This window comes from Cyprinus carpio, chromosome A18, assembly GCF_018340385.1.
Source record: "Cyprinus carpio isolate SPL01 chromosome A18, ASM1834038v1, whole genome shotgun sequence".
NCBI classification, from domain to species: domain Eukaryota; kingdom Metazoa; phylum Chordata; class Actinopteri; order Cypriniformes; family Cyprinidae; genus Cyprinus; species Cyprinus carpio.
This window is the reverse complement of record NC_056589.1, coordinates 23115429-23133290: the sequence shown is the minus strand read 5'-3', so window position 1 is coordinate 23133290 and position 17862 is coordinate 23115429. Positions and strand designations below refer to the sequence as shown.

Sequence of the window (17862 nt, the reverse complement as noted above, 5' to 3'; positions counted from 1 at the left end):
GCTGCTGGCATGACTTTGATGCTTAAAACTGTTGGAAAACATGTAAAAGGTGTTTAAAAGAGAAGCTGTTGAAGAACTACAGAGACATTGAGGTAATTATCATCACACAAGGAAACAGTGAGCTACTGTATTTTGAGCTCTTCATGGCCACACAGCTAATAAAATAACGCTTAAGACCGATTGATGACCTCCTTTATGAACAACGGATGAAGTGTGTTGCATAATGCTTTCAAAATAAAACACAAAGGGATCTAAAATTAAATGTAACTGTGGCAGAAACAGCATTACGGTTGATGTCAGTATGTCTATTTCTCTCTTTGTCTTTGTGAAAAGGATGACGTCTTATAGGCTGAAACCACAAGGAGGCTGAAAATGAGATCAATGCCATATAAATGATTCAGTTTAGCACACCCAAATGTAATTTGCTCCTCCCTAAATTCATGTCCAGTGGTAAGTGGGAGAAATAACCGAATAAACCCATCCCAAACAGAACCAAAACAACCTGATCATCTGTCCCTTGGTACAGTGGTGGCATCACATTAAAATACCATGGTATTTTGGCACATAATTTGCCATATAATGCCTATATAGCCTACCATTCAAAGGTTTGAGGTTAGTAATTTTTTTTTTTTTTTTTTTAACTGAGCAGTTTATGTGACGTAACTGCAACTTTTAGTCTAACACAGTCTAATTTGAAGAGAGCAGCTGTGAAACACACAACAACTAAGACTATAACCAAAACCTATACTGCTGAAAACACTGAGACATCAATTACAACTCCCCAATGATGTCATTTCCTTCCATTTGCCAGGCTCATTCTAGGGAAAGTCTCATTTGTTGGCTGTTGCTATTCCAGAGAAAAGGGGTAAATGAGGAGAAAAAACAAAAAACAAAGGAAAGGTCTTTGGTATTAATTCAATCCCCTTTGCCCACACATGTTTCTGTTTTAAGCTGATCCCATTGCGTGACTGCCTCTGCCTAACGCTGGCAGAAACTCCCTGAATGCTGCCTAATCGAACAATCAAGCAAGAGTCTACGCTGGCTTTTGTTTTATCTCAGAATGCATTTATAGAGGGAAGACGCTGTTATTTTAGGTGGTTTCTCTTATATTACATTTACAATTTACAACATGTAGTATTGTGTACTACATCCTTCAGCCAGACAACTGTCTTGCTTGTAGTCTATTCTTCTGCATATTTTTGTAAACTAAAAAAAACTCAATTTAAGCTGAGAATAACACCAATTTAAAATGGAAACCAGGTATTATATCCCAATCACTTTTAAAAGGATTATTTCACCTAAAAATGTACATTATTTTCTCGTTTACCCACCTCAATGCTGCAAACCTGTATGATTTTTATTTTCTGTGGGACACAAATAAAAATATTTTGCAGAATGTTCTAGCTGCTTTTTCTCTTATGCTCACCAAGGGTGCATTTATTTGATCAAAAATATAGTAAAAACAGCAATATTGTAAAATATTATTACTATTTACAATTTGAACATATATTCAAATTTTATTTATTTCTGTGATGACAAACCAACATTTTCAGCAGTTATCACACCATCCTTCAGAAATCATTCTAATATGCTGATCTGGTGCTCAAGCAACATGTTTTATTATTTTTATGATAAAAACAGATGCGATGCTCAATTTTTTTGTGGAAACTGTGACCAGGATTCTTTGACGAATGAAAGAGTTCAAAGGAAAAGAAATTTATTTGTAACAGGAATCTTTTGTAACATTATAAATGTCTTTACTGTCACTTTTGATCAGTTTAATGCATCCTCGCTGAATAAAATAAGTTATGTCTTTCTCCCCCAAAAAATTATTTAAATAAAAAGAGTAATGTGAGAGCGACATAAGGGATGGGATCGGCCCCTCTGACACTGAACAGAGCTCTGTTGTTTGTCTTATCAGAGGCTAAGTGCTCTGGACGACTGAAATTTCCCATGTAGAGCCACAGATTGAACTACTATGAATTACAAACGAAAAATAACACAGCATACCAGTGGCTTCCCTCAAGTCACGAACAGTCTTGTTATTGTATGCATATGCCCGAGAAAATTTACAGAATGAAAAAGTACTAATAGTCAAATTCACCTGAATTTTACAGCCTCACATCTGGTTGAGAGGCTGGCTTTGTTTTGAGTAAAATCAGGCTGGAACGTGTTACCTAACATGGCACACAGGCAGAGCAGAGTCATGTCAGGCAAAACACTGTTTCTCTGACTGTTTCAATTGATCAGACTGAGGTCATGTCTGCTGAGTCCATCTCTGCTCTACAGCGTTAAGAAATGGCTCGCTTTCAATTCATGATTACATTTAAATCAAATTGGCCACACAGGATGTTGAATTTAATGTTGAAGAGGAATTTACTGAATATGAACTTAACTACAAATTCTACTCGCTTAAATCCTTTTTCCTTAAATGATTTTTACATGATTCCTCCAGTCATGTGAGATGGAAATGCACCAATATTAAATTCTAGTGGACACAAAGCAGCAGATAATGTCCAATAAAAAAAATGAATACAATTTTATTTAAAATTTATTACATATAAATATAAACCAATGTAAACTGAAAATCTATTGTTTTAAATGCTGCAAGTGAATTCAGGCATCACAACCTCATAATGTTCAGTATGAAAAATGGGACATTTATTTTGAGACAAGATTACATTTAACTTAGGGGTGGGCGATATGGCAAAAATATCATATCACACTTTTTATCAGAAAAAAAAAAAAAAAAAAATCACACGCATGTGTGCGAACAACACACAAATGAAATGTTCAACCGGCAAGGATTTAAAGCACACGCAAATAATGTACTTTTGTGATCGCACAAAAAAGTGCAGTGTCCCGTGAGTGTAACTCTACAGCCGAGTTAACATTTGAAGTGAATGTATGATGAGTTGTACAGTATATTGAGGCAGAGGCGCCAGAACTGATATTTCTTCAACAACAGATCGTGGAGACATTTCAATCGTCCACGATCAAAAATCTTGATTTCACATACCCCTAATTTAACTGTGTTATTCAATTATTTGTATTTTAAAAGATTAGGCTACTTAAAAGTTGAGCATTAGATAGATGATATATCATCTATAATAATTTAGCATTACATAGATGATATATCATCTATAATAATAAAAACACCATATTTTGTCATATAATTCATTCACATACACACACACAAACAAAATAGAGACTGCACTCACATGGGTATTTTATTTAGAATAGCATAAGTACACAATTTTACATTAAATTTTATACTAAATAAATTTCCATGACCTTTCAAGGATTTCAATGACTGTGGGAATTTAAGGCATTGTCAAATCAATTCTGAATGGCACACAACCTTGTTCCTGTGTGCTAATAATATACTCGAGACAAAGAGCCGAACTTGAGTGCAAACTGGGTACAGAAAGACTCCGACTGCGAGAGAGATGTGAACGAGAAAAAATAAAAAAAAATCCTCAGAATGACTGAGAAAAGGGAGGGGATGTAATGAGGAAGGTGGGGATACACTTTAACTCCTAACATTGGGATGGTCTCTAGAGAAGCCGACTTTCCATAGCTGGCGTATTGTGTGATTCACTGGAGGATGCTCAAGTTCCCTGCACGTTCCCCCCCACTCCATCAGCCTTCTTCGAAAGACAGGAAGGCCAGGCCTGTAACTGGAGAGGCCCTGAAGACTGTGTCACTGTGAGGGCTTCGTGCTCAGGGCTGGACTGAACTCACTGCGTAAACTTCTGGACCCTTCGACTACAAAGCATCCAGACTCCTGTAGAGAGGAGAAAGAGACGCACCTCTCACACTGAAACTCCATCAGGCAAAGACCTTCTGACAATTTGTAAAACATGGTGCAAATTGTGATGATTATGAAAGGATGAGGATGATGCTTTTATGGTTTTATTGCTACTAAGCTCTTAGTATTTATGTTTCCTCAACAGCAAAATAGCAAAATGAGTGTGTCCATGACCTACCAGACAAAAACCAGTAAAACATGACTACTCTGAAATATTACAATTAAAAATGACTGTTTTTTTATTTTAAATATATGTTAAAATGTAATTTATTCCTGTGATGGCAAAGTTGAATTTACACCAGTCTTTAGAAAACAAAACTTTTAAATTGTAATAAGATTTCATGATATTACTGTATTTTTGATCAAATGAATGCAGTCTTGGTGAACATAGGAGATTTCTTTCAAAAACATAAAAAAAAACTTATTATTCCACGAATTATTCCAAACTTTTTGTAGTGCAGGAGGTTTACCATAAATCTAATTTTTTATTTTATTTTCTTAATTATTTAATCTATTTTATTAAATTTTACATTGATAAATTAATTCCCCATAAAGCCCGCTGTGCTCACATGTAACCATCTGTTCATAGTGCGATGGTCCAGACGTGTGCTGAACCGTAAAGATATGTGAGCCCAATGCAATATGGACATCCATATCAGCCTTCTGTCAGGCCGTCAAAGTTACCTAAACTACAGTTCACAACACATTCACAACACTGGGATGTATTAGGTAGACCACATTAGTGAATTATGATGGCCATGTTGGTGAATTTAGCACATAGATCTTCTTTAATTGACTACATTTAATGTGGCCAATTTTACTGATTAATAAAAACATAAATTGTACTAATCAAACTACAGTAAAGTGTAAATAACAAAAGGCTGCATTTAAAAAAAAAAGACAATGAAAGAAATATCAGTATATAGATCTGTAGTGGACAGTTGAATGAGTGGTCTAAAATAGCCGACTGAATTTTGATGTTGCTGACACAAGCCCACCGCTAACTCAGCCCCCAGACCTCCATTCACTCAGTTCCTTTGATTAAAATTAAAACCGAGCCCTCTTATCATTGAGTGTCACTTCAAATGCTCCACAGAACAAATGCTGGGAAATGTTGACCTATACTTTTATACACACACACACACACACACAAAGGGTACAATGTCTGGTTTGAAAATGGTAGTTTAATGTTGTATATATATATATATATATATATATATATATATATATATATATATATATATATATATATATATATATATATATATATATATATATATATATATATATACGTATATATATATATTATACATATATATATATATATATATATATATATATATATATATATATATAATATATATTAGATACTGAGAATTTAAGAAACATATACATATACAAGTTCAACTTATAACATGCAAATGAAAGGTATAACAGCAAGATGTTATATGTCAGAAAAAAAAATTAATAATATAAAAAAGAACCACTGATTTGGAAAAAGGGTCACACTCTTTTGTCAGTATTTTGTTGAAGCACCTTTTTCTTTAATTGCAGCCTTTAGTCTGTTGGGATTTGGCTCTGTCTCTATTAACTTTACACATCTAGACTTTGCGATATTTGCCCGCTCATCTTTGCAGAACTGCTCAAGTTCAGTTCAATTTGATGGGGAGCGTTTGTGGACTGCAGTCTTCAAGTCATTCCACAGATTTTTAAGTCTGGGCTCTGATCAGGCCATGCAAGGACATTCACCTTTTTCTCTTTCAACCACTGTGTGGTTTTACTCTTCCTGGAGTCAATACAATCCTACATGCCGCTTACAAGACTTCTACACCAATATTCAATGCATTACATTTTGCAAAACAAATAACTAATGCAATGACCACTCTTTGTCATAAATTCCTGCAACTGCTTCAGAGCTGCTGTCTGTCTCTTGGTCGCCTCTCTGACCAGTTTCCTCCTGGCTCTTTCATCCAGTTTGGAGCGACGTCCTGATCCAGGGAGGGTCTGTGTTGTACCAAATATCTTCCGCTTCTTAATAACAGACTTTACTGTGCTTCTAGGCATTAATAAAACCTTTGAATTTTTTTTGGTATCCATCTCCTGACTTGTGCCTGTCCAAAAATGTATCCAGGAGATCTTTTGACATTGCCTTCTCCAAGGACTGAAATGCTCCAGGAAAGCTCTTTTCACGCTGAGCTGATCAAAATGAGCACAGCTGATCACAGTTGAAGAAGGTGTTTAGCTACACCTGATTGAGATTACAAGACATTTTTAGGAGGGGGTGATCCTTTTTCCAACACAGTGATTCTGATTTTTATTTTTTTTTCTCTGACATGTTGGTGTTATATATTTCACTTGGATGTTATAAGTTTCACTGAGTAAATACAGCTGGATAAAACAAAAACTGTGCCCATCTTCATTTCAGGCTGCAAAGCAACAAAATGTGATAATATACATATATAAACCTTAAAGAGGACAAGCGGTTTAGAAAATAGATGGATAACTCACATTAGAATTTTATTTGTTTTTACATAAAATGTTTACATAAAACTGAGCAACTAAGTGCAGTGATTTTGCATTGTCGATCTTGTGTGGGGGAAAAAATATACACAGGGGATGGAGTTTATTATGGACTTATTTTGAATGTTAAAATGTATGTCACAATTAAAAAGAGAGAAAACTAAGCAAACTGTATAAAAATTGAGACTTATTTGCAACCACCTATAAAACAAGAATTTTTAGCCCAAAATCATTTTGTTTTCATCAGACTTAATGTCTCGTGCTGATGAAACTCACAAAAAAAGCCCAGAGGTGCTCAAAGCTGAGCCGTGATCTGAGCTTTGCTTTGTTATTAATAATTAATAATGAAGAAAAGCTGTTCTCATAAAAATGTACTTCCAAACAAAGAAAAGACATGTCCTTTAAAAAAAATTAAAACAAAATAAATGTTTGCAACACCGAACAAGACGACTGCTTTTTTTTTGTGACAGCCATCTTTATTTTTCGTACTTTTAATGGCTGAAGACAGGTAGCTTTAAAAAGATTGCGTGGTAAAAACACCTGCAAGGCGTGAGTGCATACCAGTGCTTTTTTGACATCAAAAAAGGTCATAAAATTAGACAAATGGTCTATGAATGTAAAATCTATGGGACTGTAGAAAAATACCTTGTTACAGGGGTTTTACCCCTAAAAAAAGCCAAATTACTTGCAGATGTCTTAGAACAATGGTGCAGAAACAGCATTGCACACTTTCACTACGACAAGGACAAACTGTTTTCATTACAACGAATTAACAAGAAAGAAAGTATGTAAACAAACAGTAGAAGTCACAAAAATCTGATTTACAGGCACGCTAACCAAGCACGAAACCATAATTTATGAGAGTTTTTGACTTAACCAGGGACGAACATGATAGGCAATGCCCAACAAGATATTACATTGGTTGCCAAGTCTTAAATCTCAATGGACCAAAATCCCACTCCATATTAGTTTATATTGAACATTAACCATCTTTGAATGGCTTTGATTTTGACGCTCTGAGGTTAACTTTACATGCACATTACCTTTCAATGGATATGACCTTGACTATAAGCATTCCCTATGGTGAAATCCAAACTAGTATCCTTGGCTTTAAACACACACAAACAACTCCTCTGCAATGCATGGGTTCACCATCAAAGAAGCTGGTATCCAACCGTCCCTGTTTCTCAATGGGACTTTGTTCGCTTGCCCAGCAGCCAGTGGCCTCAGCATCCAACTCCCGTGGCTTTTGATGGGCCAGTGTATTGATCTGTTCCCAGTCCCAGAGGCAATGAATAATGAATGAACTCACTGTCATCCATCACAGATCAGGTTTCACTTGAAAAAGAGTGAACACTTGTAATTAGCCAGGAGATTTGCACTGAGTTCCAGGCAAACCCAAAAACTCAACAATGTTTTTCAGGAGGCTCTGACACCCGGTGTGAATTCTGTGAGAGAGCTTTTCATTTACAAGAATAATAAGTAGGGCTACACCTGCGCGAGTCCACGAGTGCTCTCATCTCTGCCAACAGTACATCCTTAAATACACTGGTTGGCACTAGTGACAAGAAAACACAAGGATTCTTTCAAAACCATATGCAAAAAGTGCATATTTATAGTAGACTGCCCTATAGAGTAGGCTTGCTGTGATAGACGGTGCTGACGGTGATACTGCTGTTAAGCAACAACACTGACTACGTCACTTGCCCACCGCGGCACTGACCCTCACCGCCGTTTAGATTTTTTTATAGTAATAAAAATCATTTAGTTCAGTAAAAGAACAGACACTATTAAAAACTGAACGCGCATACTCAATACACTAAATTACACGACACACACATCAAAAATGAGAATTAAATAATCCAGAGACGAAATTAAGTCGAGCTGACTGACAAGACGATAGCGGATGATTTAGTTTCGAAACAAAATGCAAAAGTGCCTGTTTGGCAATATTTTGGATTTTGAAAAGGCTGTTGACTTTTGCCGTTTATCTAAGGTGATTTTGGAAGTTTTTTTTAAACATTTGTTTCTTAATTAATTGTTTCCACGTGTTTGCTGATTTTTACTTTATTTAAACTTTGTGTAATTTATTTATTTTATTTGACATCAAGGTGTATGCCGTGCCTCCAAGCGGTCTTATTCGTTTTGCTAATAAACGTTCTTTCTTATTTATTTGGTTATATATATTATATGTTTACTTATTTCCAGTTTTGTATACCTATTTAAACTTTATGTAAGTTATTTGTTATTTTATATTAGGCAAAGTCTGCCCTATAGCATGGTGTATTTTTATTAGTTTTGTTAATAAAAGTTCTATGTTTTATATATAGGCTAAAGTGAGTTTGACGTTGTATTTTGTTGTTGCATTCAAGCAATTGACGCCGAACTGCCGCTAATTATCGGTGTTGTCACACATTGATTAACCGGTGGAAAAACTTCCTCACCGTCACAAGTTCACAACCCTACTATAGAGCACAATAGTCTGATTCTGGAAATAAAATTTAATTTATTTATTTATCATTTATGCCATGAGATTCGAAGTTTTGAAACAAAATCAATTTTTAAAAAAAAGCTCTAAAATCCCAGTGAAGAACTACACTACACTACTGAAGCAGGCTGTTACTTGCATCCACCAATCAGAGAAATCGCTGTTTCTATAGAAACGAGAACCACACCAAAACAACTCATCAGTGAGTGCTCACTCTCAAGAAGCATTACAAATGACGTAACCAAACCAGTTTCTTTTCTTATCTAAATTCTTGTACAGTACCATTCAAAAGTTTGGAGTCAGTAAGTTTATTTATTTATTTATTTGATTTTATTATTTTAAAGAAATTAATACTTTTATTCAGCAAGCATGCATTAAATTGACCAAAAGTGACAGTAAAGGCATTTATGATGTCACAAAAGATTTATATTTCTAAAAGTAAATGCTGTTTTTATTAACTTTCTATCCATCAAAGAATCCTGAAAATATGCATCAGTTTTCACAACAATATTAAGCAGCACAACTGTTTTCACTGTTGATAATAATAAAAAATAATAATAATTAAATATATATATTTATATAGTTCTTTTAAATTGTAAAAATATATTACAATATTATTCTTTACTGTATTTTTTGATTAAATAAATGCAGCATGGGAGACTTCTTTCGAAAACATTCTCTTACTGACCATCTATACTTAACTATATGGCAATATACATCATGTGTTGCATTTAAAATGTATAATTAACGTCTAAAAATCAATAGTTTTATATTGTACATTTGCTTATGCTATTCACAATGCAGTAAGCACTGTATAACTCTTTGTCTCAAAAATCGACAGTCTTGTACCTTTGTCTTTTTCTGACTTTCAAACACTTTTGTGCTTCAAAACAATTTTTGCGATGTTGTGATTCATCTCATAGCTGGTTGGTTGATGATGCCTTGAAACTCTTTGTTGAGGATTTTTTTAATCTCACTTGAGAAAATAAATGTACTTCTGGAACCAAGACTGCCAAAAAGAGGGCAGACGCTGTTACACTCTAATGGGATGCATTAACTTGGACCACTTTAATTACTTAACTAATTAATTAATGCTTGTTGCATAGTGACGCTTCTGCTTATTTTAACAGTTTAATGAGCTTGAGCAAACATCTGCCACATGAATCCATACGGCCCAGTAAAACAGCTCTGTGTTCAGAAATCAGAAACATTACTGGAGCACTCTAAAGCAAGCATAGTGCTTATACTTAAGAAGAAATACCCATCCTTTACCATAAAAGTTAAACTTTGAAGTACAACTTATCTTTTTGTTCAATGGACATGAATAATACAAATTAATACAGCATGTTGAGGAGAAGTGTACAATTTTTACCTGGTGGACAATAAAACAGGTGAAAAAATATCCCCTAGATTTACTTTGAAGGACCATCAGCCATATAGGATGCTGAGTATTTGATAGTGGGCTCTAGTGACTTGTAACCACCCAGAACACTCTTAAAACCACTCAAAGCAAATTAGAAAATGAATAGCAATTCCCATTCAAAACACATCCTATGAAATCAATTTTATTTATTTGCCATATTCAGTTTTTTTATTTTTTTTTAACTTACTGTTTTTCTGGATTTGTTTCATCCCATTTAAATGTAATTTTACTAATCCAAAAGCATGTCTGATTAACTGAAATCATGAATCTCATACAATGTGACACCAATATATAAAAAGTTCAATAAAATAAAATTTTTAGGTCCCTATGAATGAAACCATTTTAATTGCTTAATTTAATTTTTATAATCAAAAACAATGGGTAATCAGCTGAATTATATATATAATTATTATTATTAATTTTTTTTTTTTTTTTACATTGCCACAGTTTTGTTACTGTCATTCAACTCATTCAATACTGAAACACCCAGCTTTCAAGGTTAAATTCTGTACATCCACATCATTTAGATGCCAGTCAGTGACAGTCGAGACTGTGAAAACTATGCCAATGAAAGCTGTTTCTATATCGCCTTTTGAGAGGGCTGGGACTTTGACCACAATTAAAAGAAATCATAATTTGTATACACACAAACTCGCTGTCCTCAGCACACCTAATTGACCTAGCCTGTAAATTGTTGGCCGGCGTTTGATGGCTCCACCCATCACCATTTCTGCTCAAAACCAGCAATATGTGCTCAGGATACGAGATGCTAACAGTCAGCTTTTCATAGATCTGTTTAATGCCTTTGATGTTAATTACAACTAGCTTCTCCCATCATTATGTAGTGGGAAAAAAACTGTCTGACCTACATCACAGTGCCAAGATAAAGTATAAAATTGCAGAGCAATTTCAAAATGCATAGAGTCAGACTAAAACAGCTGTGAGCTAGCAGATGATGGAAGCATTTGAGCCGCTAAGCTTTAGTAATTATATTGCGTCATAAAAATGTGCTTGATATATGACACTATTCACTCAAAACTGGCTAATATAATTGACCATTATTCATAATTATTACCTTTGCAATGACTCGTTGAACCTAGATAATCCAATAAACCAAGGGAAAGAGGAGTAAAACTTAAAATAGAAACGACTCCCATTAAAAAAAATTATCTACAGAACAAACTGATTTTCTGGACACAAATGCAATTTTTTTTTTTTTTACCTACATATTTTTCATTCAGGGGTTAAATGAACGAGCTGGCCCAACTTAACACATTCTCATGCTCTCTATCGTTCTCCAGCCTTCAAAGGTTTCTTACTTCAGTCTTTCACAGATCACAAGAAGAAGGATTCTGTCTCAGTTTCAAAGAAGCCACAGAACTGACAACATCCTTTCAGGTTCTGAATATGACAGATCGAGACTGAATAAATTGTCACAACAGACTGACCCAGTTGGTTTTCATAACTGGTTTTAATGGATTTGAATACAAGATGTCATAATGACAAGGCCCTGTCTTAACCTGTTAACCTGCACCCCGACGCCGGCGTCCTGAACTCCCCTTGTTTGCACTTCTCAATATTTACGAATAGATTAAATGAAACGGGACAAATTTAATCTTGACAAACTATATATCATTATAAAGCTCTAAGCCTCAAGCATCAACGACAGATCGCTGTTTTTCAATGGAAAGCGTATAAAGAATGGATATAAATCAACTGTCAACACAGTGCACTTCATTCAATTATAAGCTCCTAATATCTTGATTTTCAGCTTGAACAGACGTGTAATAGGACGAAACACATTGCAGTTAAGTTTACTCTTGACAGCTGATCTACGAGAATCTTCTTAAAGGAATGATCACCAGTCTTGAGTCTGCACTTGGGACAGCACTACAATATGCAAATGAATCTAATTCCATCTAAATATTTCTTTGTACTAACAAAAGGCATCTAGCAGCATGAATGTTTTCTGTAGCCAAATTTAAATTCTTATTCTGTCTTCACAGTGTTCTCTGATTCATAGTACAGACAAGACTAAATGTGCTAAATTTGTAATCTACTTAAATTATTACTGTTTTTAAAAATGATACTAATCCAGTACAACTGTCTGTAAATGTTAAGGAATTGCTTGGGTTTCAAAACAACATGCTCTATTCCGTGACATGGTTTAGGGTGAATCTAAAACCAATACATACGATGTTCCACACAAGCCAGAAAAGTAGACTTAAAAGTCTTTGACAAGCTGTAGAAGATCTGACCAGCTTTTAAACTAGTGGACATTTTGAAGATAATTTCTAAAAACTTCTGAAGAGATAGGCTAAGAAATGAGAGAGTTTAAAGATGCCTTCAGGGCTTTAGATTCTGAAAGATGTGAAAATGTCAAAGGTTTGTTCTGATAAAGTCACTGACATGAGGGGATAAACAATGTTAAATATGCAAGTAATAAAATAACTAACTATACAGTATAACTGTGCAAAGTTATGATAGCAAAATAGACTTAACTTCTAAAATGGACGGAAAACGTGTGTCGTCGTCTCATGTTTCCATTCAATATCTAATCAAGGGTAAATATGATTTGTGCAGACCACAGTGTGTTCTTAAACACATTAATTTCGAAAAATAATTTGTCATCATGTTGGAAAACAGAACCCGACCTGCGTTTAAAATTCCCCAAAATGTTTTCACACAAAACCCAAAACTCCTCACATCACTACAACAAACTCAAACGACCCACCCAAAAAAGACCAAACTCCCCAAACGAACAGACCAGAACAAAACCCACCACCAATACCAAATGAACAGACCATGACATCACTTACCTGCAGCAGGTGAATCAGCGATCACCATGGAGACGAGCGTCAGCAGCACGCACGCGGTGACCTGACTACGTCCATCCATCATCAGACCTTCCATTCAGTGAAACTCATGTTTCGTCCAAGGTGATCCGAGGAGAGATAATCGACGCGTTTAACTAATCATAAACCGAACAAATGACATCTTGCACATGGCTAGAAATCGAAATTTAAATCTTCAGTCCTATTTTCAGCATGACTTCATGAATACTCCCGATTTAATCATAAACCGAATAAATGACATCTTGTATATCACTAAAAACCGAAATTTAAATCGCCACTAAAACGACTGCCATGCTTCCCCGTGCTGACTACAAGTGCTCGCTCGTACAGAGCGCGGACCGCACGGTTCCTTTGTTCCTTAACTTGTCCGACTCATTTCCTCGAATCGGTTCTTTTGAACAATTCGTTTCAAAGAACCAACTCGTGTCATGGAGCGATTACGTCATCGCGTGGTCCCTGACATCCAGACTCGAGACATATTACACACGCTCCAAACTGTAGGTATTTACTGCTGTTCATTACATTTTAACGAATAAGTTTTAATATTAAGCGTGTTAATTTAAAAGTCCTAACTGTTTGTTGCAGACATGATTCAATCTGTTGTCTGCATCACACATACAAGTCGTATACATATTTCCAGCACGTTTTATTTGCCTCATTTCTGCTAAACTAAAAATAAATAAAATCAACTCCAAACTAAACAAAAAATAAAATCCATATCAATTCGGACATATCCGAAAAAGATGATTCAAATGAGTCGGTGAGTCGCACACTCGAGAACCGCTAAGACCGATTCAGGCAGATTCGTGAACGAATCTTTTTCTACCGGTTCAAGAGATTCATTAAGAAGATTCAGTTCACAAGAGCGATTCGGACATCTCTACTGTGCATTAATACACGAACCGAGTCTCACAGAGCAAGATCCAAACATTGTTTGCTGCTTTCAAAGAGCAAAACTTACACGTTGACATATACTGCATGCCTTAGAATCAGTGTAAAGGTTTGTGAAGTCACTCGTGTGCGTTACAGCCCGGGTAAACGCGCGCGTTGCACGAGGATTAGGCTTCTTGTCGGGATTTCCAGTAACGTAACTTAACTGTTCCGAAACATTATTTAGATAGTTTGTAATTTTAGGATTCCGCGCTGTTATTAGACCTAGTTTGATAAGCTGTTGGAACTAAAAGGACATCATATTTCAGATCTGTTGCTGTATGACACATGAGTTTGTTTGTTTGTTTGTTTTTAGAGAAATTATTACAACAGTCACCGTCCATATACGTGGTTGACTGACTGATTATGTGTTTAACTCGAGGTAACTTGTAACGTTAGTTGCAAAATATACGTTTAGTAACTTTATCTCGCGGCTGAATCGGATTTATTTCCGTTTATTGTAAAGCAAATAAAGTTTTTTAGCACATGTACCGCCTCGAAAAGCAACTTCTTACCTTCAAAGCAGACAGTCACAGCGGTCTGAAGTCGATAACGTCTAGATCCAGTTTTAGATCAGGATTAAAGCTTCTGTTCTGCATGATTGCGTGACACAACGGATGATGCTTTTTTTTCCAGAAGTGGCTGGATCCTGTTTGAGCATCTCTCACTTTTTCAGATGCAACCACTCTGTGTTCGGGATTGCACTAAATCCCTTCTTGACAGCGGGACTTGGAGTCACTTGTATGGGCTCTACGGTCATTGGCTCCCCGCGCCGTCCCTCAGTAATCCGGGTTAGGTTGACACCTCCACCGGCGTCTGTGGTTTCACGGCAACGCGTTTTGTTACCGGATCTTGTGAGGCTGCATAAATTTCACCTACATCAGGTGAAAATTGTTTAGGGAGGTTTTACATTTTTTTATTTTGAAAGCATGGTAAAATTCCGATCATTATTAAACTGTTCTGTACAATAATTTATTTGAGTTTATGTCACAGCGCACTCTAGTGGCCATTGAGGGCAACAGCAAATATTTATGGTCATGAAAAAACATTGCAAAACGTGAATAAATCTGAATCTGGAACTATTTTTTGTTGTTTTTGTTTGTTTATTAATTGAATATATTTTTAATAATTTATTTTTCATTTAATAAAAACAGCATGAACAGAAATCCATCCAAATCTTAAAAATTAAATCCAAATCAAAAATACTTCCAAATCTATGTAACAGATTTAGCCAATAAAAATGTAATGAAAAATAGATTTAAATTGTATTGTATTTTAATTATTCAATAGATATTAGAATAGGTATAACCTAGAACTATTTCCAGAGAATATCACCTGAAAATAATACCAATAATAAGATGAAATCACTTATGCAGAATGATAGAATGAAACCTTATAATTAGTGAAATATAATCCTTTACTGTGACAGCTAGCTCCAATCTTTGAAATGAGTTTTGGTTCACCAGAATTGTCTTTGTTGGTTTTTAAAGTCTCTGATTAGAGTGCACAAATGTGTAGTCTTATTATTATTATTATTTATTATTTTGTCCCGTGTACAAAAAAATGACAGCATGAAAATACAAGACTGATACCGTGACTTAACAGTTTAATGTAAATCCAAGACAAAGTGTGATTACATTTCTACACATATACAATATGCATATGTGAGCATACAAATTTCCTTTAATAACTCGATTCACCTTGGAGACCGAAAAATGATCAAAAGTAACAGTGAATAACAAGCTATAACATAGTTCACCACGACGCGAGCCCCTTCACACCCTACAGTTAGTAAATAGAACGATTAAAATAACTATATTCTTCTATAACCCCCAGGTTTGTTAAAAATCCTCCATGAATTTACACTGCTATCATTAGTTGTTGAAGCCTAATAAAATTCACTCAGGTTTTTTTTTTTTCTTTTTTTCTTTTTTCTACAACGAAAATTATTAAGAGAAGCACACAACATTTGTAATGGTAACACAAGCGCTTAGTAGCAAGTACTCAATTTTTAGGAGTTAAATCATTCTTATTATTGTCATTATTATATTCATTTTAACATTCTATAAAGCCAGTAAAATATCCATTCTCATAGCATACTTAATAATATTAGCCTAAGGTACAGGGTACATATAATGCTACGTTAACAGATTAAAATAACGAGACATCACACTTCTTCAAATCCCCAATAAACAAAGCAAAATGATAATAATTATAATAAAAAAGACAATAAACAAAGTAGTATACCTGGAAATACTGCAGCACACAATAGCTTTGACAACAACTAATGTGATACACACTACTGAGAAAACCATACAGCAATCGACAAAAATCAGGGGTCAGGGGTCAGATGATTTCTTAGGTCTTGAAACATTGTAGAAAAATATTTAGTTTTTACATTTGACTGTGAATGTTCGCTGCTGTGCAAGTAGAAAATTGTTCGCATCTTCGATGGCTGCACAAACGGCTACAGTGCATCACAGCTACATAACGGGTTTTCTGTGTGATGAGCGACGTTTCTGCACAAATACGTTCCCTTGCATTCACTGGTGATTCATATCTACGTGTCACGCTTTACACACTTGTAGTAATGTCACTCTGTAATACACACTCCTGACACGGACTATGCTGGAGATTAAATCAAAAAAAAGTTGACAGATGAGTGTTCTTGGGCATAACGATTATTGTTTAGCTTTTTTTTTTTTGGTTCTAAAACAACATATGAAGATGGCCGTATTGTCATATTTGGCCTCTTAGCACATTCATACATAAGTTCAATGGTGCATTAACCCCTAATGCTTCCGTTTCAGCGCACACATGAGAGAAAAATCAGATGAAAACAAGCAGAACAAAAGGAGCTTTACAATTGTGGACGTACTGTGGCCACTTCAATGACATAAAATAACAATAATCCATTGTGATTTCTGCAAGCTTTGAGTTCATTCATGATCATGTGCTTTACAAGTGTTGATTTGGGTGCCATCCAGCGGGGGTTTGCCTGGCGATGAGTGTTTAGGAATGTTTTTCAGTCCTTATAGTGATGGAATCCATCACTTTCGGTAATGTCAGAAGTTTGTAGGTTGTATATTCATGAAGCTAAATGTGTAACAAACCCCCAAATATCACCAATAGAACACAAATTCGCGGTTCCTTAAAGCTTCATGTGCAGTTAATAAAAGAGAAGGCAGTATTTTGACATAAGATGGGAAACAATATCATGAATTGCATTAATGCTTCTTTCTAGCGCATTTTGGTAACTTAAAATTAAAGTATACAGTTCAGACAAACTATGAATCTCAAAAGAAAAAGACTTCTTGTTCATAATTCATATATTTGTAGAGTCAATAGGACTTAAAAACACATCAAACTGCATAATTTGGATTAAAATTAATTATAATTTGGGTAAAATTAATGCTAGATCAAGTGAAATCAATCATGATGTGTTGATCAGATATTTTAGTCTGAAATTTACATTCGTTTTGTACTAGTGACCATTTAATTAATGGTAACGGCACTGGATTCAATGCACAGGCCATTATATGAAACTCTCATTTATCTGTGATTCTTACATATGTAGTTCAAATCAAAATAAAGCTTACAAAAGCTGAAATTTAAAGCTGCAATGTGGAATTTATGCAACACTATTGGTACCAAAAAGAACTGGAAAAAACAACAAAGCAAAGCCATGTTCAGTGTTTATACTCTTATAAGAATTACACACAGCAGCTTTAATTACTGAAATAAAGCATTAATGTGCCATTGTCATTTCTACGAAAAAAAAAAAAAAATACCTTAAGGGCCTTATTTCTTACACAAATCCTCTTATTAGATTTAA

The 17862-nt window shown here is 34.9% G+C and overlaps 1 protein-coding gene across 3 annotated transcripts in view; it reads right to left on the bottom strand.

Annotated features, from left to right (window-relative positions):
- The window catches only part of LOC109109221 (UPF0606 protein KIAA1549-like), a 55523-nt gene extending 42310 nt beyond the window's left edge, over positions 1-13213 (bottom strand). For all 3 annotated transcript variants that reach the window (XM_042775504.1, XM_019122374.2, XM_019122373.2), the window contains exon 1: positions 13062-13213. In XM_042775504.1, coding sequence (XP_042631438.1) covers positions 13062-13155 — 94 coding nt within the window. In that variant the 5' untranslated portion in view covers positions 13156-13213. The remainder of the gene's footprint in view (positions 1-13061) is intronic.
- Between the last annotated feature and the right edge of the window lie 4649 nt (positions 13214-17862).